Here is a 24,026-nt window from a genome sequence, read left to right as displayed (position 1 = left end):
ATTGCAGTTAGACTCCACTGAAAAGCATAGGGCTGAGCTGCAATACCACACACCACCTGTGGACAGGTGCGGCACTGTTTCTGGAGGAAAGCAGCCCTGTTTTTCCAATTCTGGAAACCCCTTTAGGGCCAGTTCACACAGAATTCTTTGACACTTTTTTTATGCGGAAACCGCGTCGGAAAGCACGCCAAAAACGGACGAAAATGCCTCCCATTGATTTCAATGTGAGGTTAGGCGTTTTTTTCCCGCGAGCGGAAAAACTGTCTTGCGGGAAAAAGAAGCGACATGCCCTATCTCTGACCTCCCATTGGCGCTCAGTGGCAGCGGGCAAAAAACACAGTGGAAAACGCAGCAAATGGCGTGCAGGCAGATCAAAATCTGCCTCAAAATTTCAGACAGAATTTTGAGGCAGAATTTTCTGCCTGCAAAAAACTCTGTATGAACATACCCTTAGGCCATGTTCAAACATGGCGGAATTTTTCCGCTGCAAATGTTGGTGCAGATTCAGGGCAATTACACAACGAATCTGCACCAACATTTGCATATTTGACAGGTAATTCAGACGTTGCAGATATCACAATGGACTTGCCACAGATTTCAGTTTTTGTATTGCAAAGACTGAAATCTGCAGTGAAATTGCTCTTCTCCGCAATGTAATGAGCTGCTGCAGAGGGTAAATGCTGCACCGCAGCCTAAATTCCACACAGTTATTTTCCGCAACGTCTGAACTAAGTTTCCTAAAAATGTATAGAAAGAAATGTAAAAAACGGCTGCTGCAGAATTCCACCGTGGACTGTCCACAGCAGAATTCAACAGCAATTCCGACACGTCTGAATGCGCCTTTAAGATTATTTTTGCACCTTGCAATTACCTTGATTTACTTTCCATATAATACATTTTGTGATCCCAATCATCTAGGTCTGGGGCTGGAACTTTTCCGAGGATGACTGTTGGAAGTATGCCTGTTATAAAAGACAACGCATGATAAACCCTGGTGGTAGTATCTGAAAACGATATATGCTCATACAGTGAAAATGTTAAATCCACGTTTCTAAGAGCAGTTTAATCCAATTACATAATCTCAAACAACATGAAAACAACTATTTAGTGGTGTCGGCCATTTTTGTAAAAGTGACAAAACAGGAAGTGCAGCCTTATTGGTAGACTGTTGCATTGTTGTTGGTAGAAAAGGGTTATAAATTCACAGTTAGCCGTCGGTTTGTTAGAAACTAATTAAAAAATGACAACCAATATGGCTGCACTTCCTGATGTCACTTTTGCAAAAACGTTTGCCATAACAAAGCAGAAAAATTCCATCATTTATGTGAGTAAAACAAACTAAGGCTCTGTTTACATTTGCGTTGGGGGCTCCATTCAAAACCCCTTTTGCAAATTTGAGATCAGGTTGGACAGAATAGAGCAGCATGCGTAGTAACGCAGATGTGAACAGAGCCTTCATAACCAAACCTTGGCTAACTAGCATTTTCATCGGGTGGTCGTATGTTGTATTACCTTTATACGCGTAGACCGTACAATCCATCTGTCCAGAAGAATGAGGGTGATCATTTCTGTCTCCAATTAGGATTGTTAATGTATTCGTTGATGACAGGGGAGGATTTCCACTATCAGTAATTATTATTAGTAAATGAAAAACTTTTTGCAATTCTCTGTCAAAACTACACAGAGCAGTGATCATGGCGCTTCCATTGTGGAAGTCTTTTAGACTGAAGTCATTGGTGCCTTGAGGATCAGTCAATAAATAGAAGGCAAACGGAGGACCATTTTCTGATGTGTCATTGTCTGCAGCATATAACAGAGTTGATGTCTTGTTTATTTGCACAATATGTGGATACTCTGTATTTTCCCAAATCATGGGGATATATTGGGCTTCAAATCCAGGAGAGTTGTCATTGATATCTTCAAGGGTAAAGAAGATGGTTGCACTTCCAGTAAGGGCTGGCTCACCCATGTCAATAGCCAATACCACCAGCTTGTGAAAGGGAGATACTTCCCTATCTAATGGATTGGAGACCACAACGTAACCATCAGAAGCCACTGAGAACTGTCTGCTGGGATCTGAAGAATTCAATATGTGGTAGGAGAACATTCCATTCAATCCTGAATCTAAATCCATGGCTGATACCTGAGCCACTGTTGTGCCAACTGGAACATCTTCTGGCAATGGGGCAATGTCATAAAAATGCGGGTAGAACACAGGAGCATGGTCATTTGAGTCTTCAACATGGATAATGCAGTAGGCGATATTAAAGAAGTCCATATCTTCTACTTTTATTGTCAGATTAAAGGATCTCTCATGGGGTTTTTCATAGTCCATTCTTTTCCTAAGACGAATAATACCCCGTTTCTGGATTTTATCTGTTTCTATAAAAAATTTGCGGTCATCATCTCCTCCAATAATACTGAACACCATCATTGCATTTTCTCCTTCATCGTTGTCCCAGGCTTGTAGAATAGTCACTTCACTGTTTATACCAGAACTTTCGGGAACAAAGGCCATATAAATCTTCTGTGTGAAAACTGGTGCATGGTCATTCACATCTGATACTAGAATGGTGGCAGTGCCTGTGCCGGTTAGTCCTCCTCCATCCTTTGCTTCTACCACAATCAAGTATCTGTTTTCCTTCTCTCTATCCAAAGAACCCAATACAGTATATATGGAGCCAGTAGATGGATGAATTGCAAATAAATTAAGGTTTATTTCATTCTTGACATTTTGGACAATTCTGTAGGTCAAAACGGCATTCTTTCCAGATTTTGGATCATCCAAGTCTAATGCAGTCATCTCCATCACGGTGGTATCTGCTGGCGAGTTCTCTGGGATGTATCCCATGAAACAGTCATTGTAAGTGCAAAGGAACACTGGTGGGTTGTCATTCACATCTTTAGTATCAATAATCACATCAGCAAAACCTGTTAGTCCTTCACCATTCTCATCTGTGGCAAGAACTAAGAACATCCAAGAAGAACGTTGCTCTCGGTCTAGCTTCTTGTGCACGTATATTTTTCCATTGAACTGGTCAATAACAAATTCACTGTTGGCACCCTGTCCGTGTAAAGTATATCGGAGAGCACTTTGATCTGCTTCTTGATCAGGATCAGTAGCTGAAACCTGCACAGAATTGATTAGAGAGTATAGATATAAATATATATAGTTATATAAATAGTTCCCAAAAATAACAAGCTTAGCCCCTTGAGGCTGCAGACAGTTTTGGCTCAGCGTTTTTTTATCGTCGCATTCCTAGAGCCATAGCCTTTTTATTCTTCCCTCGACATAGCTGTATGATGGCTTGTTTTTTTTTCATGGAACGAGTTGTATTATTAAATACCACCATTTTGGCTTACTTATAATGCAGTGTAAGCCTTTTTTTCCAAAAACATTTTTTTTGGGGGGTGTGGTGGAAAAAAAATCAGCATGTCGTGCGGTATAAATGACATGTTAACGTTATTCTGCAGGTCAGTACGATTATGGCAATACAAAATTTATGGCTTTTCTTATGTTACTAGTTGTGCCCAATAAAAACTGTTTAAAAAAAAATAATAAAATAAATAAAATAGTTTTTGTTTTGCCTCTTTCCGAGACCCATAACTTTTTTATTTTTCTGTTGATGGACTGTTTGAGGGCTTGTTTTTTGTGAGACGACTTGTAACTTCCATTGGTACCCTTTTTAGTGAGGCAATATGATAAAATAAAAAAAGCAATTCTGGCCGTTTTCAAATCAAAAATTTTTATGGCGTTCACCTTGCGCAAAAAATAATGTGAACATTTTATGGTACAGGTCTTTACGGACGCAGGAATAACAATTTTGTATTGTTTTTTTATTGGTCTATTTTTTCCTATAATAACAGACAAAAGATGTGTTTTTTTTTTCTTCTACTGTTTATTTTTTGTTATACTTCTAAACACGTTTTTGTTACTTTATTTTGGAAAAGGTATTAGTCCCACACGGGGACTTGAACATGCGATTCTTTGATGGCTAACACAGTGCACTGCTCCGGCAGAGCCTAATAGGCTAACGTCCATGGCAGACATGGGGGCCTTTGCTAGGCCCACTGCTGCCATGGCAAACAATTGGCACCCCCCAATCATGTCGTAGAGGGGCAAAGTGCAGAATGCCCTCCTTAGATCCTGTGGTTGCTATTGACCGCGGCATCCAATGGGTAAAACGCAGCTGTTGCAGCAGTTGTCGGCTGTATATCAGCTGAGCTCGTGCCATAACAGTGCTGTACATGTACTGTGCTATAAATGTACGATGCCAATTAAAAACTGCAGAGAACACACGACCCATGCACACGACCGTAAAAAAAACTCAGTTTTTGCGGACCGCAATTGCGGACCCATTCACTTTTATTGAACGCGGATACCTTTTCGTATAGCTACGGATGAGTGTCCATGCCACAGAACTGTGCCGGGAATTATGGAGCATGTCCGTTCTTGGTCCGCAATTGCGGTACGGACTCCTCCATAGAAGTCTATGGGGGAAGCCAAAATTGCGGATGGCTACGGAGGTGCTTCCGCACATACAGATAGACATCTGCACATACAGAAGTGTTGCTAAGCGACACAAAGGGGATTTCCCATCAACCAGGCATCTTTTTTTGCGGATCAGTATATACGGATGTAAATACGGATGCACTACGGACCGTATTTGCGGATACCATTCAGCAGAGATGGGTACGTTGCTGATGATTTGCTGATGACTATAAAGCAATACGGAACCGTATTTACGGTCCGTATTTGCAGATACGGTCGTGTGCATGAGGCCTTAGGCCCCATGCACACGACCGTGCCCGCAATCACGGCCCGCGATTGCGGGCACGGCCGGCTGCTGACTGACAGCCGCATTTTCGGGCCGTGCTCCCATACAAAGTATGGGAGCACGGCCCGCAAAATGCGAAAGAACGGACATGTTCCATAACATGGAACGGAAAGGTGTCAGTGTTCAATGAAAGTGAATGGCTCCGTTTTTGCGGACCGCAATTGTGGTCCGCAAAAACGGAGGCTTTTTACGGTCGTGTGCATGGGGCCAAAGAGGGAGGTTGAAAATGATGTCATCTACATGTTGCCTAGCAATGCTTCAGTAAACACGGACGGTATACGGATGCACATCAGTAGCCGTCCGTATTTACGGAAGCTCCCATAGACTTCTATGGGAGAGTCCTTGCCGTAATTTCTGACAAGAATAGGACATATAATTTTTTCAGCATGGACACCCATCAGTAAAAATACTGAAAGGTGTCCGTGGCCAATAGAAATGAATGGGTCAGTATTTACTGTCCGTAATTACTGATGAAAAATACTGTCACGTGCATGGGGCCTTAAAAAGTATGGGTAGTTTTCTTTTATCCCTAACATTTTTTCTAACTTTATGCTTACCTGCAGGACAAACACTGGCAGATCTGTCAGTTCCTCCAGAACACTGTCATGATATTCACTCTGTGTAAAGACAGGAGGCTCGTCATTTAGATTGATCACATTGATAACTACAAGGGTATGATTGTCCCATTTTCCATCTGATGCCACCAGCCTGAGCTCAAACTGTGTATCCTGCTCATAGTTCAGACTCTGGGTAATAAATATTCTTCCAATCTCTGGCTCCACATCAAATATCCCTTTGGCATTTCCACTGGTGATTTGGTATCTTAGTCTGGCATTGGTACCTGCATTGAATAACACTATATTTACCCAAAGATCTACATAATATAAGAACATCTATGGTTATCTTACAGAGTACCTATCATTATAAAACAAAAATGACAATAACGCTGCAGTGGTATTAGATGTAGCGCAGTCAGACATGTGTGTAACCTGCATATTTTTACTTCTGTCTGCTGCTTTTTAAAAAAAATAAAATAGAATTTTTGCCCTATAACTGTGAGAAAATGAAAAACTGTGCTTTGTGCTCAGAGACAGTCAGATGTCTCCCTCTTCTGTTCCCCTTCGCCTCTTGGCCTCATGAAGTTACGCACATAGGATGGGATAGAGAGACCGTAATATGACTCTCCTCCCTCTCACAGCTTAGGCTTCGTTCACATCTGCGTTCGGACTCCGTTCATGGGTTCTGTCTGAGCTTTCCATCAGGGGAACCAATGAACGGAATCCAAACTCAAACAAACAGATACTATAGGTTTCCGTTTGCATCACGATTGATTGCACGATTGATGCATACTGTTTTTACGTCGGTCACTAACGGGCATTATTCCGATGCCATAGACTTTTTACGTCACTGCATCGGAATAAGTAAACAGAGCAGGGAGCTGTCAAATCTCCCTGCTCTCAGCTGCCAGAGGTAGCTGAGGGTTGGGGGCGTCCCTGCTCTGCCGGGTGAGATCGATATAAGTATCGATCTCACCCGTTTAACCCCTCAGATGCGGTGAACAATAGCATGCACCGCATCTGAGTGGTTTTGGAGAGAGGGAGGGAGCTCCCTCTCATCCCACTGACACCCGGCGATAAGATCGCCAATGTCTGTCTCCCATGGCACCCGGGGGCCTTATAAAGACCCCCAGGTCTGCCTGTAGCGAATGCCTGCTAGGTCATGCCAGTGGCATGGCCTAGCAGATGCCTGTCCGTTTTAAACGGACAGGCAGTAATACACTGCAATACAAAAGTATTGCAGTGTATTATAATAGCGATCGGAGAATCGCATATTAAAGTCCCCTAGTGGGACTAGTAAAAAAGTGAAAAAAAAGTTTCATAAAGTTAATAAAAAAAAATGAAAAACCCACTTTTTCCCCTTACAAACTGCTTTACTATTAAAAAACCAAAATAAAGTTAAAAAGTTACACATATTTGGTATTGCCGCGCCCGTAACTACCCCAACTATAAACATATTACATCATTTAACCCGCATGTTGAACGCTGTAAAAAATAAAATAAAAAAACATGCAAAAATTGCTGTTTTCTTTGAATCCAGCCTTAAAAAAAATTTGATAAAAATTGATCAAAAAGTCGCATCTACTCCAAAATGGTACCGATAAAAACTACAAGCCGTCACCGCAAAAAAAAAAGCCCTCATACAACTGCATCGGTGAAAAAATAAAAACGTTACGGCTCTTCAAATATGGAGACACAAAAACAAATAATTTTGAAAAAGAAGCGTTTTTACTGTGTAAAAGTAGTAAAACATACAAAATCTATACAAATTTGGTATCGTTGCAATCGTAACAACCCGCTGAATAAAGTTATTGTGTTATTTATACAACACGGTAAATGGCGTAAATTTAGGACGCAAAAAAGTGTGGCAAAATTGCTGGTTTTTTTCTATTCCCCCGAAAAAAAAGTTAATAAAAGTTAATCAATAAATTCTATGTACCCCAAAATGGTGCTATTAAAAATGACAACTTGTCCCACAAAAAACAAGACCTTATACAGCTATGTCGACGCAAAAATAAAAAGTGTATAGCTCTTTGAATGAGACGATGGAAAAACATAAAAAATGGCTTGGTCATTAACGTCTAAAATAGGCTGGTCATGAAGGGGTTAAAGAACGGTGACAAACGGAAACCATTTGCACCGGATCCGTCACCATTGAAATCAATGGTGATGCAAACGGAAACCTATAGTTTCTGTTTGTTTCAGTTTGGATTCCGGTTATGGGTTCCCCTGACGGAAAGATCTGACGAAACCCATGAACGGAGCCCTAACACAGATGTGAACAACGCCTTACAGTCTCACTTGTTGCTTCCGTGTCTAGTGTTTACTGATTTAATATACACAGATTATTTTGGTGACTGAATAGGTTTCTAACATTTTCAGAGAGCCTACAGATAGGGAAAGTGGAAATACAGGCTGCTGGAAGGTGAGTAAGATGCACCTTCCCTATTAACATATTTTATAAAGGTTCATATATTCGGGACTGATTGATGCAAAAGTTGTAATGATATGTATGGTTTAAAGCGGTATTCCAGACTTAGACTGGATTCACACAGCGTTTTTCATGGTGTTTTTAGCAGTATTTTTTTCATGCAGTTTTGAGTGTGGCCAGATGTTACATGAAAGTCTATAGTAAAATTTGAAATGCACTACATTTTGTTTGTGCCATTTTTGAGCCAATATTGTAGTTAGTGGCGGTTTTTTCCAAACTCAGCTTGCTCTGGGTTTGTTTGTTTTTTTCAGGCATTTCTTCCTTAGGCTTCTCTATTAGACCCTAGTGATGCCGAATCTCCTATCTAATCCAATAGGCGCTGTCACACTGGGTTCATTTTGTCACAATATCCACTTGAAAATATAAACCTGTGTATGATCAAACTTCTGAACAGTAAAGAAATACAAATAAAAACATCAAAAATGGCAAATGGAATAAATAAAAAAGAAGTTAAAATTACCTTCATCTTCATCAATAGCGCTTACAGTCATTACAACATAACCCACATCCTTATCTTCTTCCACACTGGTCTCATATTTCTGCTGCGGGAACATTGGAGCATTGTCATTGACATCACTTACAAATATTGTCACATAGGCCGTATCTAAGGAGAAGACAGATCACGAGTCATTTTCACATTTATGTGTCCATCAGTCCACATGTGAAGCCAATGTATAGGTCATAGATCTTTTAAAGGGGTTATGCGGGGATCAAAAATTATTAGCAGTGTACTCACTGCAATATGTGACTACACTCGCTAATATACATTCCGGTCCCCCGTCGCGCTGACTCTGAGATTTTCATAGATTTTTATGGTGTTGCCGGGGGACAGGAAGTCTAGTCGCACAGCCTTCTTTGATGACGATACGACTCTCTCATGTGTAGTCCATGCACTTGCTGTACTACTGCTCCTGCTTGTACATGTAGTACAGCAGGGTCGGTCACATGACGAAAAGTCGTATCGTCATCAAAAAAGGCTGTGCAACTAGACTTCCGGTCCCCCGGAAACACTATAAAAATCTATGAAAATCTCAGAATCGGCGCGATGGGGGACTGCAATGTATATTAGCGAGTGTACTCACATACTGCAGTGACTACACTGCTAATACTTTTTGATCCCCACATAAACCCTTTAAAGTGGACATGATAGTGACACACAGTCGAGTAGTCATAATACTTATAAGAACATAATTTACCAACCAGAATATATAATTCATTATAAAACTGATGTTAATCCAAGATAATAGTGTGTGAAGGATGGTTTATTTGCTTATATTCTCTGTATGAAATTACATTATGAATTATCAAGCAGGATGCCGAATTACTAAGATATGTATTATGTGAAAGTGATGATAATGTGTAAATGATTTAGTTTCGTGCAGCAGCCATCATGTCTGGAGTTTCCATCTTGGTTCTTTTGTAGTGAATAGGAAAGTCATTGTTCCTTTAATACAAGTAATGTTGATTTTGTATGTTTTATCTTTGACCTTGGTTCCCATGCGAAGTTTGCAGAGAAGGAACAGGGAGTGAGAAGGGAGGGTGGCAAGTATGCGTGAGGGAAGGTCTCCCCCATCTCCACGGGGACATTCTGCCCAAGAGAGATAAGGCCACCTGCAAACCTAATGTGTGAAGAATTATAATGATGTATCTGGGATGTATCTTATTGTATGCTTTTTACTGAATGACAAATATTGTCACATTGTCTCTGATTGGTTAACCTCAAGTCTACACCTCTTCTGAATTTCAGTATTATAGTTTGAGCTTGGAAATAAACCTTCAGAGGAGTATTTTGAGCATATCAGCAGCGTCTGTGTGTTTTCTTCTCCTCTCTCGATATATATCGGTGAAATATCCTAATTAGGATACTGACTAATGGGGCCTGGCCTGAGAGTGTGTTTTGGACTCTTCTAAATTTCAGTCTAATATATATTTTGAGCCATTGATTTCCACGACAAGTGGTTTCCTCTATGCTTCTGCCCCATAAATCCCAATTTTGCCTAGACTCTTCTTTCTTGTGGAGTCATGAGCACTAACTTTATAAAGTCCACACGTAGCAGACATTTTATGTCGCAAATCTTTAAGCCAGTAGATTTTGCAACAATTTTCGCACTATGCATTGCAAAGCGTTAAATCTGCTGTGAAAATTCGCAGTATTCTTTCATTTCCGCACTGATATTTTTCCCCATCCACATGTATTGTACTGCAAATTGCTATGGATATTCGGTAAAGAATCTAGTAACATTATTGTATTGTATTTGATACCCTGGCGCATAGAGATTACAGATTGTAGGGTTAAGATGCCGTCCTGACCTGTGTTGGGAAGTCCTTGCATTCCTGGTCGTGCTGATTCTGTGCAGTCCTGAGACTGAACCTCAATGAGGTAAGATGCTTGTTTCTCCCGGTCAAACAATGTTGCTGTGTATATAATCCCTGTGTCAAGGTTAATTGTAAAATGTTTGTAATCTTCATTGACATCCTTCAGTATCACATATTGAACCTGTGCATAATAAAAGAAAATGGAACAAAATCAATGGAAACAACACATGGACCTAGTATGGTCTAGTGAAGTTAAACTGATAGTCTATAAGCGTTCATAAAGACAATATATCCTCAATATGTCACGTTGTGCTGTAATTTATCATCTAATGTGGTCAAATATAATTGATATTGAAAGTATGTGTACAAGTTTGTTTAAAAGGGATGAAGGAACTGGTAAAACATATGAAATGTCAAGATACAAAGTATTTTTATTATTAAAGAGGTTGTCCCATCATGTCAAGCCCTTTCCATAGGCCCTTGTAAGGCATATAGATGTCATAGAGGGGGTCACCTGCCGGAAACCGCCCTCTGATAGCCAGAGCGGAGAGAGGTGCAGCAAAGAGATGACATCTTATTATCTAGGGCAGTGGTTCCCAAACTTTCTGAGGCCGGAACCAACTTTTGGACGAGACCTTTGTTTGAGATTTCCCACTACCGTACTTAGCCCTATTTAGTCTAAAGTATGTCAACATCATTCTGAGGACACAGATACAGATGAAACTGGGACATGCCACAGCTGGGGAGCCGGCCCCAGGCCCCACCATCTCGGTGGGCCTGGAGCCGTCGGTGAGTGGTCTTCACACGACCCTCCAAGGGGTCGCGACCCACAGTTTGGAAAACACTGACCTAGGGTTTCAGCTATGGGTCTGCCTTTAGAAAAGGGGTTATCCTGATAGGACAACCCCTTTCAGTTATCGCCAGTAACTCATAGCTCTGTAAACTTCTGCAAATTAAAGGGAATCTGTCAGCATGTTTTACCCCACAAACCACAGTATTGGCTGCATAAGTCAAAAGACGCTGATTCCAATATGTAATTTTTGTCTAGCAACTCACCAGAATTACCCACAATAATCACATGAAGTGTGCCAACGCTTTATGCTAATGGTATGTATTCCACAAGCACTCTGCCGCTTTTCTCTGCCCTGCTTCTTGAATATTTATATATTTATTCTGTTGGCCCACCCTACGTGCTACTCAGCACGTCACAGTTTTCTGAAGGACAGCTGGTGACATCGGCCGTGTTTCTATCTATTACAGAGGACTCCTAAACTCAGCAGTATCCATAGGAGGAATCCTAGGTGCATTTTTACATGTTTTTATTAAGCGATTTTCATTTTCAACATGGAAGGAGAAAGGGGAAAAAAAGTAAAAAAGTACAGGATAAATTACAGGTTCAAATATTCATATCGATCAACATAGTCCATCGGTTCCACTTTAGTTTCGTATTAACTGTAGAAATAATAGGTGTCAGATGGTGCAGAACATACAAACCATCTTTCCATGGTTAAAGCATGATGTTAAGATGTTAGTCCTGTATGGGACAGATAGCTACGTTCTCCTGCCACTGTCTGTTCCTCTCAACGTAGACTCTTTGACCCCACCCCCCCTAGCCCTTAAAGAGGCTTTGTCACCAGTTTATAATTTCCCTATCTCCTACTTAATCTAATAGGCGCTTTGATGTAGATAATTACTGGGTTGTTGTTTTTTTTAAAAAACTTTTATTATTGACGAAGTTATGAACATGTTTCGATTTATGCAAATTTTTTCTAAATGCTCAACTGGGCGTTTTTTCTCTATTTACCAATTGGGCGTTGCATAGAAAAGTGTATGATGTTGACCAGTCAGCGTCATACACTTCTCTTCATTCCAGCCCAGCTTCATTCACAGCACTTCGTGATATCACAAGATCACGCTGTGACGTGACTTCGTCCTGCAGGTCCACCACCAGAGCGACGGAGACTAAACAGAAATCGCCTCCAGCCACTCCACTGCAGATTCGGATAAACGTCCTGGCACGGCTAGAGGCGATGTCTGTTTAGTCTTCCGTCGCTCCGGTGAAGGACCATGCGAGATCACGCTGTGCTGTGAATATAGCTGGGCTGGAATGAAGAGAAGTGTATGATGCTGATTGGTCATACATTTTTCTATACAACGCCTACCTGGTGAATAGAAAAAGAAACGCCCAGTTGGGCATTTAGAAAAAATTTGCATAAATCGAAAAATGTTCATAACTTGGTCAATAATAAACCCCAGTAGTTATCTACATAAAAGCGCCTATTAGATTAGGTAGGAGATAGGGCAATTATAAACTGGTGACAGAGACTTTTTAATTTGTTCTCTGCCACGGACGTGGTTCCTATTTTGCTCATGTCTAGTTCACCACCCTTTTTGTTTTTTCTTTTCTCTTCGTTCCATATATACACTTTTTACTTTCTATGCAGTATATAGATACTAGTCCTGATCTTTGGATGAATGTTACCTGTAGATCATACATTATATACTTGTACCTGTGGAAACGGTTTGAGTTCCTAGTTAATCCTTTATGCAATGCCTTAGGCCGAGGTCGGCTCTGCGCACTGGTTCATAGATGGTTGGGGATTGTATACTTACTGCCCTATTTGCTTTATACTGCTTTGTATGTTACTATTTTGGATCACACCTCTTTGCTCAATAACTCTTCCAATACCATAATTGATTGAATTTATGACTCCATTGACGCATTGCTTTACTGTATTGCTTTGTTCTTTTGTACTTACAGTTGACATCTTGTTTACATTTCTCATGCTCTGTATGTGATTTTGTTATATTACATTAAACTATGTGAATAAAAAAAAGATGGAAGTCCTGTATGGTGTATAATAAGAAATGGGAAAGGGGAGGGAGGAGAAAGAAAAAGGAATAAGTGGGAAAGGGGGAGAGAAAAATGTAAATAACCATTACATATTTATATATCAGAAAATATATATTCTCATTGGTACACAGGATATCGTACAGGATACCAATAACTGAAGAAAGGTTTTAGTATAGACAATTAGGTCCAGCCGACCAGGCTGGACCAGTCGTTCGAAGATAAGTACAAGGGTGCCATGTCAGTTCCATCATAAAAGAGATAATATCATGACTGAACGGAGGTGGAAAAGAAGGAAGAGCATGCGGATTCAACACCAATCATCTCATATTTTCCATGTTTATGTTTAACCCCTTAACGCACCAGGACACATCGGTACGTCCTGCATTGAAGTTCTTTAAGGCACAGGGAAGTATCGGTGCGTCCTGGCTAAAAACTGTCACCCTGTCAAAGGACAGGATGACAGAACTGTGACGTCAGCTGTTTATGACAGTTGACCGGCACAGTAAGACGGCAGGGGACCAATAACAGCGGTCTCCTGCCGGCGATCGCTGTGATTGGTCAGTCAAAGCAGACTGACCAATCACAGCTCCATGACGTGGTGTATGTGATGGCGCTGGCTCAGCTTGAGCCAGCGCTATCACCGCCAGTAATCAGATGTCCGGCACCCCTCTGCAATGGCCAGGACCGGAGCTAGGCTCCGATCTGGCCGATTAACTCCTTCGATGCATCGATCAATGCGATCGATGCATCTAAGTGTCTTGTAGCCTGTCGGCAACCACGATGGTTCCACAGGCGCGGGTGTCAGCTGACATAGTGCTCTAACGGCCAGGACCGGAGCTAGGCTCCGATCCGGCCGATTAACCCCTTAGATGCAGCTATCGCTGCATCTAAGTGATTCGATCGCACGCTATGGTTGCTAATGACAACCATCGGCACCCGCGGGTGTTCCGATGGTTGCTATCGCAACCATAGCCTATCAATCGCTTCCTAGTACGGAAGCCTAGTAGGCCCTGCCGGGAGGCGAAGCCTAACAGGCTTGCTGTCAGTGAATAGCTGACAGCTCTAATACACTGCACTATGTAGGTAGTGCAGTGTATTAGAATAGCGATCAGGGCTTCATGCCTTCAAGTTCCCTAGTGGGACACAAAAAAAAAGGTAAAACAAGTTAATAAAAATGTTGTAAAAAAGTTAAAAAAAATAAGTTTCATGAAAAAAATAAGTTTCAAAAAACACTATAACAGCCTTTTTTCCTATAATAAGCCTTTTATTATAGGAAAAACAAAAAAACATAAAAAAAGTACACATATGTGGTATCCCCGCGTCCGTAACGACCCAAACTATAAAAATATCACACTATTTTACCCTTACGGTGAACACCGTAAAACAATTTTAATAAAAAACTATTCCAGAATCGCTGTTTGTTAGTCACTACCCCTCGCAAAACAGAATAAAAAAAAGTGATCTAAAAGTTGCATGTACCCCAAAATTATACCATTAAAAACTGAAGCCCGTCCCGCAAAAAACAAGCCCTCACGCAGCTTTTTTGACGGAAAAAAAAAAAAGTTATCGCTCCCAGAATCTGGTGACACAAAAAATAAATTTGAAACAAAAGTGATTTTATTGTGCAGACGCTGCAAAGCATAAGAGAAACTATATACATCTGGTATCGCCGTAATCGTACCGACCCGCAGAATAATGTAAAATTGTCATTCATAGCGCATGGCGAACGCCGTAAAAAAAAATAATTATAAAAAACATCAGAATTGCAGGTTTTTGGTCACCTTGCTTGCCCAAAAAAATGAAATACAAAGTGATCAAAAAAATTGCATGTACCCCAAAATGGTACCAATGAAAACTACAGATTGTCCCGCAACAAATAAGCCCTCACACAGCTCTGGTGGTGAAAAAATAAAGTTCTGGCTCTCAGAATATGGCGATGCAAAATGTGCAGTGTTCCAAAAGCGGATAAGATCTGGCACCATTTATCAGTGCGACACTGGCCACATATCTATGAATTATTATTTATTTACCCCATTATAGTACCCTCTTATTATGCCCCTGATGTACTCCGCACAGCTTACATATGCCCTCACATTATAAACTGAAATACCAGCAAAATCCCAAACAGAACTATTACCAAGCAAAATCTGCGCTCCAAAAGCCAAATGGCGCTCCCTCCCTTCTGAGCCCTGCAGCATGCCCAACGGGCAGTTTACGTCCACATATATGGCATCGCCATACCCGGGAGAACCCGCTTAACAGTTTGAGGTATTGTCTTCAGTGGCATGAACTGGGCACAAAATATTGTGCACTAAAATGGCATATACCTGTGGAAATTTGCAATTTTCACTTTGCACCATCCACTGAGCATTCATTTATTATAGAAAAAAAAAACCTGTGTGGTCAAAATGCTCACTACACCCGTTAATAAAATGCCTTCAGGGGTGCAGTTTCCAAAATGGGGGTCACTACTTGGGGGTTTGTTTTACTATTTGACACCAGAGCCTTGCCATTGTGGGCTAATGCTGCGAAAATCACCAAAATAGGTCTCACATGCGCCTTTCACTCATAAGCCCTGTCATATGTCCAGGCAAATTATAAATGCCTTGAGGGGTGTAGTTTACAAAATGTTGTCACTTATTAGGGTTTTACACTCTACTCTGGTACCTAAGAGAGCTCTGAAAATGCGACATGGCGCCCATACACCAAAATCTGTGCTCTAAAAGCCACATGGCACTACTTCCATTTTGAGCTCCACCATGTGCTCAAACAGCAGTTTAGGGCCACACATGGGGTATTGCCATACTCTGGAGAAATTGGGTAACAAATTATGTGTTGTTTTTTCTCCTATTACTCCTTGTGGAAAAAAATTGGGTACAAAACTACATATTTTTGGGGAAAAAAAATAAGTTTTCATTTTCATACTGCCTCATTCTAATACAATCTATGAAACACCTGTGGGATCAAAATGCTCAGTACACCCCTAGATGATTACCCTGAGGGGTATCGTTTCCAAAATGGAGTCACTTCTCAGGGGTTTCTACTGTACGGGTACCTCAGGGGCTCTGAAAATGCGACATGGTGCCCAAAAAACAATCAACCAAAATCTACATGCCAAGTAGCACTACTACCATTCTGAGCCCTGTGGTGTATCCAAGCAGCAGTTTATGACCACATGTGGGGTATTACCGTACTCGGGAGAAATTGGTTTACAATTGTTGGGGCGCTTTTTCTCCTTTATTCCTTGTGAAAATTTAAAAAATTCAACCTTTCAGTGGAAAGAATGTAGATTTTCATTTTCACTGCATAATTCCAATAATTTAGCAAAAAAAACTGTGGGGTCAAAATGCTCACTATACCGCTAGATAAATTCCACGAGGGGTATAGTTTCCCAAATGGGGTCACTTTTGCCGGGTTTGCACTATTTTGGCCCCTCAGTGGCTTTGAAAATGTGACATGGGGCCGCAAACCATTCCAGCAAAACTTGAGCTCCAAAAGTCAAATGGCGCTCCGTCCATTCTAACTTCCGCCATGTGTCCAAACAGCAGTTTATTACCACATATGGGGTATTGCTGTGCTCAGAAGAGTTTGCTTTACAAATATTGGGGTGTTTTTTCTCCTTTATCTATTGTAAAAATGAAAAAATCTGAGCTAAAACTACATTTTATTAGAAAAAATTTAGATTTTCAATTTCACGGCAAAATTCCCATAAATTCAGCAAAAACACTGTAGGGTCAAAATGCTAACTATACCCCTAGAAAAATTCCTTGAGGGGTGTAGTTTCCAAAATGGGGTCACTTTTGGGGAGTTTCCACTGTTATGGTCCCTCCAGGGCTTTGCAAACACGACATGACACCGAAAACCATTCCAGCAAAATCTGCGCTCCAAAATCCAAATGGCCTTTCTGAGCCCTGCCGTGGGTCCAAACAGCAGTTTATTACCACATATGGGGTATTGCGTAATCGGGAGAAATTGCTTTACAAATGTTGGGGTGTTTTTCTCCTTTATTCCTTGTAAAAACGAAAACATTGTATGTTTTTTCAGAAAAAAAGTAGATTTTCATTTTCACAGACCAATTCCAATAAATTTAGCAAAAAACCTGTGGGCTAAAAATGCTAACTATACCTCTTGAAAAATTCCTTGAGGGGTGTAGTTTCCAAAATGGGGTCACTTTTGGGGGGTTTCCACGGTTTTGGCACCACAAGACCTCTTCAAACCGGACATGGTGCCTAAAATATATTCTAATAAAATAGAGGCCCCAAAATCCACCAGGTGCTCCTTTGATTCGGAGGCCTGTGTTTCAGTCCATTAGCGCACTAGAGCCACATGTGGGATATTTCTAAAAACTGCAAAATCTGGGCAATAAGTATTGATTTGCATTTCTCACGTAAAACCTTCTGTGTTACAGAAAAAATGTATTACAAATGAATTTCATTAAAAAAAAAATGTACATTTTTTAATTTCACCTCTACTTTGCTTTATTTCCTGTGAAATGCCTAAAGGGTTAAAATACTTTCTGAATGCTATTTTGAATACTTTGAGGTGTGCAGTTTATAAAATGGGGTGATATATGGGGACTTTCTAATATATAAGGCCCTCAAAGCCACTTCAGAACTGAACTGGTCCCTGAAAAAATAGCCTTTTGAAATTTTCTTGAAAATGCGAGAAATTGCTGCTAAAGTTCTAAGCCTTGTAACGTCCTAGAAAAATAAAAGCACGTGAAAAAAACGATGCAAACATAAAGCAGACATATGGGAAATGTTAACTAGTAAATATTTTGTGTGGTATTACGATCTGTTTTACAAGCAGATACATTACAATTTAGAAAAATGCAGATTTTTGCAAATTTTCTCTAAATTTTGGTGTTTTTTACAAATAAATATTGAATTTAATGACCAAATTTTTTCAGTATCATAAAATACAACATGTCACGAGAAAACAATCTCAGAATCGCTTGGATAGGCAAAAGCATTCTGGAGTTATTACCACATAAAGTAACACATGTCAGATTTGTAAAAATCGGCTGTGTCCACAAGGCCAAAACAGGCTTAGACACTAAGGGGTTAAATAGCCGAACAATATTTACATATTCTGAATCAGGGTCTTTGCACCTATATGTTGTTTAAATTAGATAGGGGTTGTTAAATTTGGTGACAGATTCTCTTTAAAGGGGTTTGCCCATCAGGGACAGTTATGGCATGTCCACAGGATATGCTATAAATGTCAGATAGATGCGGATCCCACCTCTGGGACTGGCACCTATCTCTAGAACGGGAGCCCCCTTATCCCTGTTCTATCTCTCCTGGTTCTCGCTGCTGCTTGTAATTTCTGACCATGAAATCAGAAAACATGAGAGCTACGCTGTTTCCGTAACTGCCATTCACTTCAGTGCCATAAATGTCCCTGATGGGCAAACCCCATTAAGTTGACCTGTGTGAACAATTCTGAAATAGTATTTGATACTCTTGTATAAATTAAATTTCATATACTGTAAGAACAGTTAAGGACCTTTCCGTGAAGTCCAGAGTCTTGATCTGTAGCTCTAACTTCTACTATTGATGAACCAATTTCTGCTCCCTCTGGTAAAGTCGCTTCATAAGTAGAAGAAGTGAAGAACGGGACGTTGTCATTGACATCTGCAAAAAAAAAAAAAAGGGAAAAATGATGAAGGGCACATTTGTAATCAGTAGTGAAGTAAGCAGAGGCTACATTCAAGTATCACATCTGATGTCAAGTTTCCTCTAAAAGCTGCCCATAGATGGTACCAGTCTTCTGCATCGAAAAATTTCTAGAATATTACCATCATCTGTATGGAAGGACTTGCAGAGTATACATATTAAAAGTACAAAGACATCAGGGCATATACACAATGGGTGATTCTCTCAAAATTAGAGTCACTCACCTGTCACATTGACAAAAACAGTTGTGATAGAAGCCAAAGGAACAGTAGCCACATTCTGAGCTCTAATTCTCAAGGTAAAGAACCTGGTCCCCTCATAATCCAGAGGTTCAGAAACAAGTATGGAGGCTGAGTCATCAACTCCATTAGGCTTCAGGTAGAAGTGGATGGGATTATTTGTCTCGGGTACAAGACCTTCCTCCATGTTGTATGTGACTCGTGGGTCATCAAGCAGAGACGTAGCTTTCACACTCTACAATAATGACAGAATATATTGTTTGCACACATTGAATATTGTAGTCTATCAAGTGCATGCACATCAAACCCATCACATGTAATATGCGTTGAGATTAAAAGGATTGTCCATTATCGAAAAACCGTTTTCAAATTTCCGTTCAGGATACTTTGAGTTTATAGTTTCTCATTCAGGATCTGCATCAATTATCTGGAGAAGAGACAGAGCATCTCACTTTCTGGAGGACCCGACCGGTCTATGCATTACACAGACAACCCATTCATTTTAATAGGAATTGTGTAATGCTTCATTTCTCCTGTCATGGCGCTACAGGGGAATAGAACGCTTTGCTACAGGTTCCCCTGCTGTGATCAGCTTATTTTTGAGGGACCCTTCTATGAAAAAAGAATTGCACAAAGCGGACATCCCCTTTAACCCCTTCCCGTCGTAAACAACTTTCAGATTTTCATTTCCGTTTTTTCCTCCCCACCTTCCAAAAGCCATAACGTCCTTATTTTTCCGTCGATATAGTCCTATGAGGGCTTGATTTTTGCGGGACGAGTTGTAGTTTTTCGTAGCACCATTTATTGTGCCATATAATGTACTATGAAACAAGACAAAAATTATTTGTGGGGTAGAAAATGAAAAAAAAAAACAGCGATTCCTCCATTGTTTTTTGCGCTTCGTTTTTACGGAATTCACTGTGCAATTAAAACAACATGTTAACTTTATTCTGCTGGTCAATACGATTATGGCGATACTAAATATATATAGTTTTTTCTATGTTTTACTACTTTTACAAGGAAAGTGTAAAAAAATAGAATTTATTTAGTGTGGTATGAGGGCTTATTTTTTGCGGGATAAGCTGTAGTTTTTAATGCTACCATTTTGGGGTACATGCGAGGTTTTGATCACTTTTTATAACATTTTTTGTGGGAGATGACTTTTTTACGGCGTACACCGTGCGGGTTAAATAATGATATATTGTAATAGTTCAGACTTACGGATGCGGCGATACCAATTTTGTTTATTCATTTTTTACAATGCTCTAGGGAGAAAATGGGAAAAGGGGGGTTTTTTGAACTTTTAATATTTGTAATTTATTTTTACATTAAAAAAACTTTATTTTACTAATTTTTACTTTTTTTATTCGTCCCCCTAGGGGACTTCAGCCAGCGATCGTTAGATCGCTTGCACTATATACTGCAATACTAAGGTATTGCAGTATATCGTCTTTCTGACAGGCTTCTATTAAGCACAAAGATGGTGGACCTGGGGGCCTTTATTAGGCCCCCAGGCTGCCGTATAAACCATCGCCACCCCGTGATTGCATTGCAGGGGGCGCAATGAGCTGCTAGAGGGGGTCGTCCCCCTCTTTCTAACGATTTAAATGCCGCGGACGCTATTAACTGCGGCATTTAATGGGTTAAACTAGCGCGATCCAGCTTGTTACTGTGAAGTGACGGCTGTACCATACAGCCGGCACCCGCATCGTATGAAGCGGGCTCTCTCCGTGAGCACGTTCCATACTTCCCCTACCCGGCTATGACGTAGCCATACGTCAAATGTTGGGAAGGGGTTAAAGACTCTAAGAAAAATATTGTACATTTGTGGTGGTGTGTGTAGGTGAATGAGGGTCATGTGGTGATACATGGAACCTACATTTTGCTACATCTTTTCAAAATAAGTGCTATATATTAGGTGCCCTAATTTTCATGTTGACACAAGCCTATGGCCAGTAGCATAACTACCGCCGCAGCGGCTGCTACGGGGCCCGCAGCATGAGGGGCCCGTGTCGCCCGCCAGCACGGGCCCCCACCATGGCCGGAGGCTCCGCTAGCTGCCGCTATGGCTAGTACAGCGGGACGCCACTGAACACTACGGCAGAGCAGGGAGGTATCTCCCCGCTCTGCCATTAAACAAAAGACATGTATCCCCTATCCACAGGATATCCACAGGACAGGGGATACATGTGTGATCGCTGGCAGCGATAAGGAGAACGGGGGACTGAAAGTCCCCCGAAGTTCTCCATCACAAACCTCGGACTTCCGGGGTCTGTGTCGGCAGCTCCGTAGAAATGAATGGAGCGCCGGTCGCGCTTGTGCGCATGCGTGACCAGCGCTCCTTTCATTTTTATTGAGCTGCCGACACAGACGCCGGAAGTCAGAGGTGAGTCATGGAGAACTTCAGGGGACTTTCAGTCCCCCGTTCTCCCTATCGCTGCCATAGATCACACATGTATCCTCTGTCCTGTGGATAGGGGATACATGTCTTTTGTCTTTTCACACTGTAGGTCGCATTTTTTTGGGGGGTTGGGGACGCTGTATGGCGTTCCCTACAGGGGGGTGGCTGTATAGCGCTCCCTACAGGGGGGGCTGTATGGCGTTCCCTACAGGGGGGCTGTATGGCGTTCCCTACAGGGGGGGCTGTATGGCGTTCCCTACAGGGGGGGCTGTATGGTGTTCCCTACAGGGGGGGCTGTATGGCGTTATCTACAGGGGGGACTGTATGTCATTCCCTACAGGGGGGGCTGTAAGGCGTTCCCTACAGGGGGGGACTGTATGGCGTTATCTACAGGGGGGACTGTGGCGTTATCTACAGGGGGGACTGTATGGCGTTATCTACAGGGGGGCTGTATGTTGTTCCCTACAGGGGGGGCTGTATGGCGTTCCCTACAGGGGGGGGCTGTATGGCGTTCCCTACAGGGGGGCTGTATGGCGTTCCCTACAGACCCCCTGTAGGGAACGCCATACAGTCCCCCTGTAGATAGCGCCATACAGTCCCCCTGTAGATAACACCATACAGCCCCCCTGTAGATAACGCCATACAGCCCCCTCTGTAGATAACGCCATACAGTCCCCCCTGTAGATAACGCCATACAGTCCCCCCTGTAGATAACACCATACAGTCCCCCTGTAGATAACGCCATACAGTCCCCCCTGTAGATAATGCCATACAGTCCTCCCTGTAGATAACTCCATACAGTCCCCCCTGTAGATAACGCCATACAGTCCCCCTGTAGATAACGCCATACAGTCCCCCCTGTAGATAACGCCATACAGTCCCCCTGTAGATAACGCCATACAGTCCCCCCTGTAAATAACGCCATACAGCCCCACCTGTAGATAACGCCATAAAGACCCCCTGTAGATAACGCCATACAGTCCCCCTGTAGATAACGCCATACAGCCCCCTTTGTAGATATCTACAGAGGGGGCTGTATAGCGTTATCTACAGGGGGGACTGTATGGCGCTATCTACAGAGGGGGGGGCTGTAAAAAAGGCACTATCTACAAGGGGGGGGGGGTTGTGTGACACCCAGGGGAGGGAGGCCCCAGTCAAAAGTTTGCTATGGGGCCCAGTCTTTCCTAGTTACGCCCCTACCTATGGCACAACTACAGAAGTAAACACAAGTTGGATCACTACATACCACAATGTTTGAATCACGTGTAATATTTTCAGAAATGGAGACCCAATATCTTGTCTGTTCCCACTGAGGTGGCTGGTTGAGAACATTAGTAATGGTCACTGAAAGCTCCACACTAGAGCTTCGGTTGCCTCCATCTGTAGCAATGATGTGTCGAGTGATACAAGAGATCTAGTAAAAATTAGAATTGTATATGTTTATTTACTTTTGTAAAAGTCTATAAATTATTTACAGTTCAAAGTTAGTAGGTCAAAAAAAGACACAAGTCCATCAAGTTCAGCTGAGGTCCATTCGAGTGGGGATGAGCTTCCATACCAGACGCAACCCATGGACAAGAGTGGCGTTGACCTACAAAAACAGCAGACTTTCTAAACTAATACAACCACTTTAATGAAGTAGTTACCTGGGATTTTGGATAGTTGACATAAACCCATCCAGTGTTGGGGTCGATCTGGAAATACTCTGGCTGCTGTTCTAATATTGTGTATGTAATGGTAGCATTGACTCCTTGGTCGTCATCTAGGGCAGCAACACGAAGGAAGCTTGTACCGACGGGTGTATCTTCACGCAGGAAATCTAGAAAGAAGAAAAATGAAAAGGATGTACGGATGAGATCTGACTGGTAAGACCTATGCCATCAGCCATTGTTGAAGTGTGGAGTCCACTCACATTGGTAACGACTGTTCTCAAATTTGGGGTCATTATCATTGATATCAGCCACAGAAATAGTAATTTGACAAACGCTAATCAAGGGTACTTCAGCTTGGTCTGTGGCAGTCACCGATATGGTATACTCCTGTTGCTTCTCCCGGTCAAAGCTCTGAGCGGTAGTGATCACACCTAGATACACAAAGACATGCAGTTTAAAAAGGACCTATTACCTCTCCTGACATGTCTGTTTTAGTAAATAATTGTATTCCCTACTAAACAACAATTCTGGAGCATCTTTTCTGTGCCATTCCTCTGTTAGTCCTCCTAGAAATTTATAAATAAATTGACAACTTGGTATCACCAATTGAGGGTGTGTCCCTACACAGTATGACACTGTCCAATCAGTGTTGATAGAGTCAGAGTATGTAGGGACACACCCTAATGACAAGGGAAATGGTAACACCCAGGTGTCAATTTATTCATACATTTCTAGGAGGAATAAAAGAGGATTGGTAAAACGCAGTTTTAAGAAATTATTATTAACTGGGAATACAAATAATTACTTAAGTAGACATGTCAGGAGAGGTGACAGGTCTCTTTAGGAATGTAACTTGTCTGCACAAATTGCATACAGTCTATAGGATCTATACATTTCCTTCCTTGTATAAACAGTGTTAATAAACCATTATATTAAAATCCACAATATGTAATAATTAGTTACGTAATCATGATGTCAAGGAGTAATTTCCGTTATTTCT

The 24,026-nt window shown here is 41.5% G+C and overlaps 1 protein-coding gene across 1 annotated transcript in view; it reads right to left on the bottom strand.

Annotated features, from left to right (window-relative positions):
• LOC142652449 (neural-cadherin-like) overlaps positions 1-24,026 on the bottom strand; it is an 89,031-nt gene that overhangs the window by 40,126 nt on the left and 24,879 nt on the right. The window contains exons 10-19 of the mRNA XM_075828087.1: positions 23,287-23,457; positions 23,021-23,193; positions 22,621-22,788; positions 18,959-19,208; positions 18,565-18,692; positions 10,197-10,383; positions 8,347-8,490; positions 5,396-5,679; positions 1,513-3,130; positions 872-962 (exon numbers count right to left, since the gene is read on the bottom strand). Coding sequence (XP_075684202.1) covers positions 872-962; positions 1,513-3,130; positions 5,396-5,679; positions 8,347-8,490; positions 10,197-10,383; positions 18,565-18,692; positions 18,959-19,208; positions 22,621-22,788; positions 23,021-23,193; positions 23,287-23,457 — 3,214 coding nt within the window. The remainder of the gene's footprint in view (positions 1-871; positions 963-1,512; positions 3,131-5,395; positions 5,680-8,346; positions 8,491-10,196; positions 10,384-18,564; positions 18,693-18,958; positions 19,209-22,620; positions 22,789-23,020; positions 23,194-23,286; positions 23,458-24,026) is intronic.

Source organism: Rhinoderma darwinii, chromosome 5 (genome assembly GCF_050947455.1).
Source record: "Rhinoderma darwinii isolate aRhiDar2 chromosome 5, aRhiDar2.hap1, whole genome shotgun sequence".
Classification (NCBI taxonomy): domain Eukaryota; kingdom Metazoa; phylum Chordata; class Amphibia; order Anura; family Rhinodermatidae; genus Rhinoderma; species Rhinoderma darwinii.
Note: the sequence above shows the minus strand (reverse complement) of the source record. Positions and strands in the feature narration are given on the sequence as shown.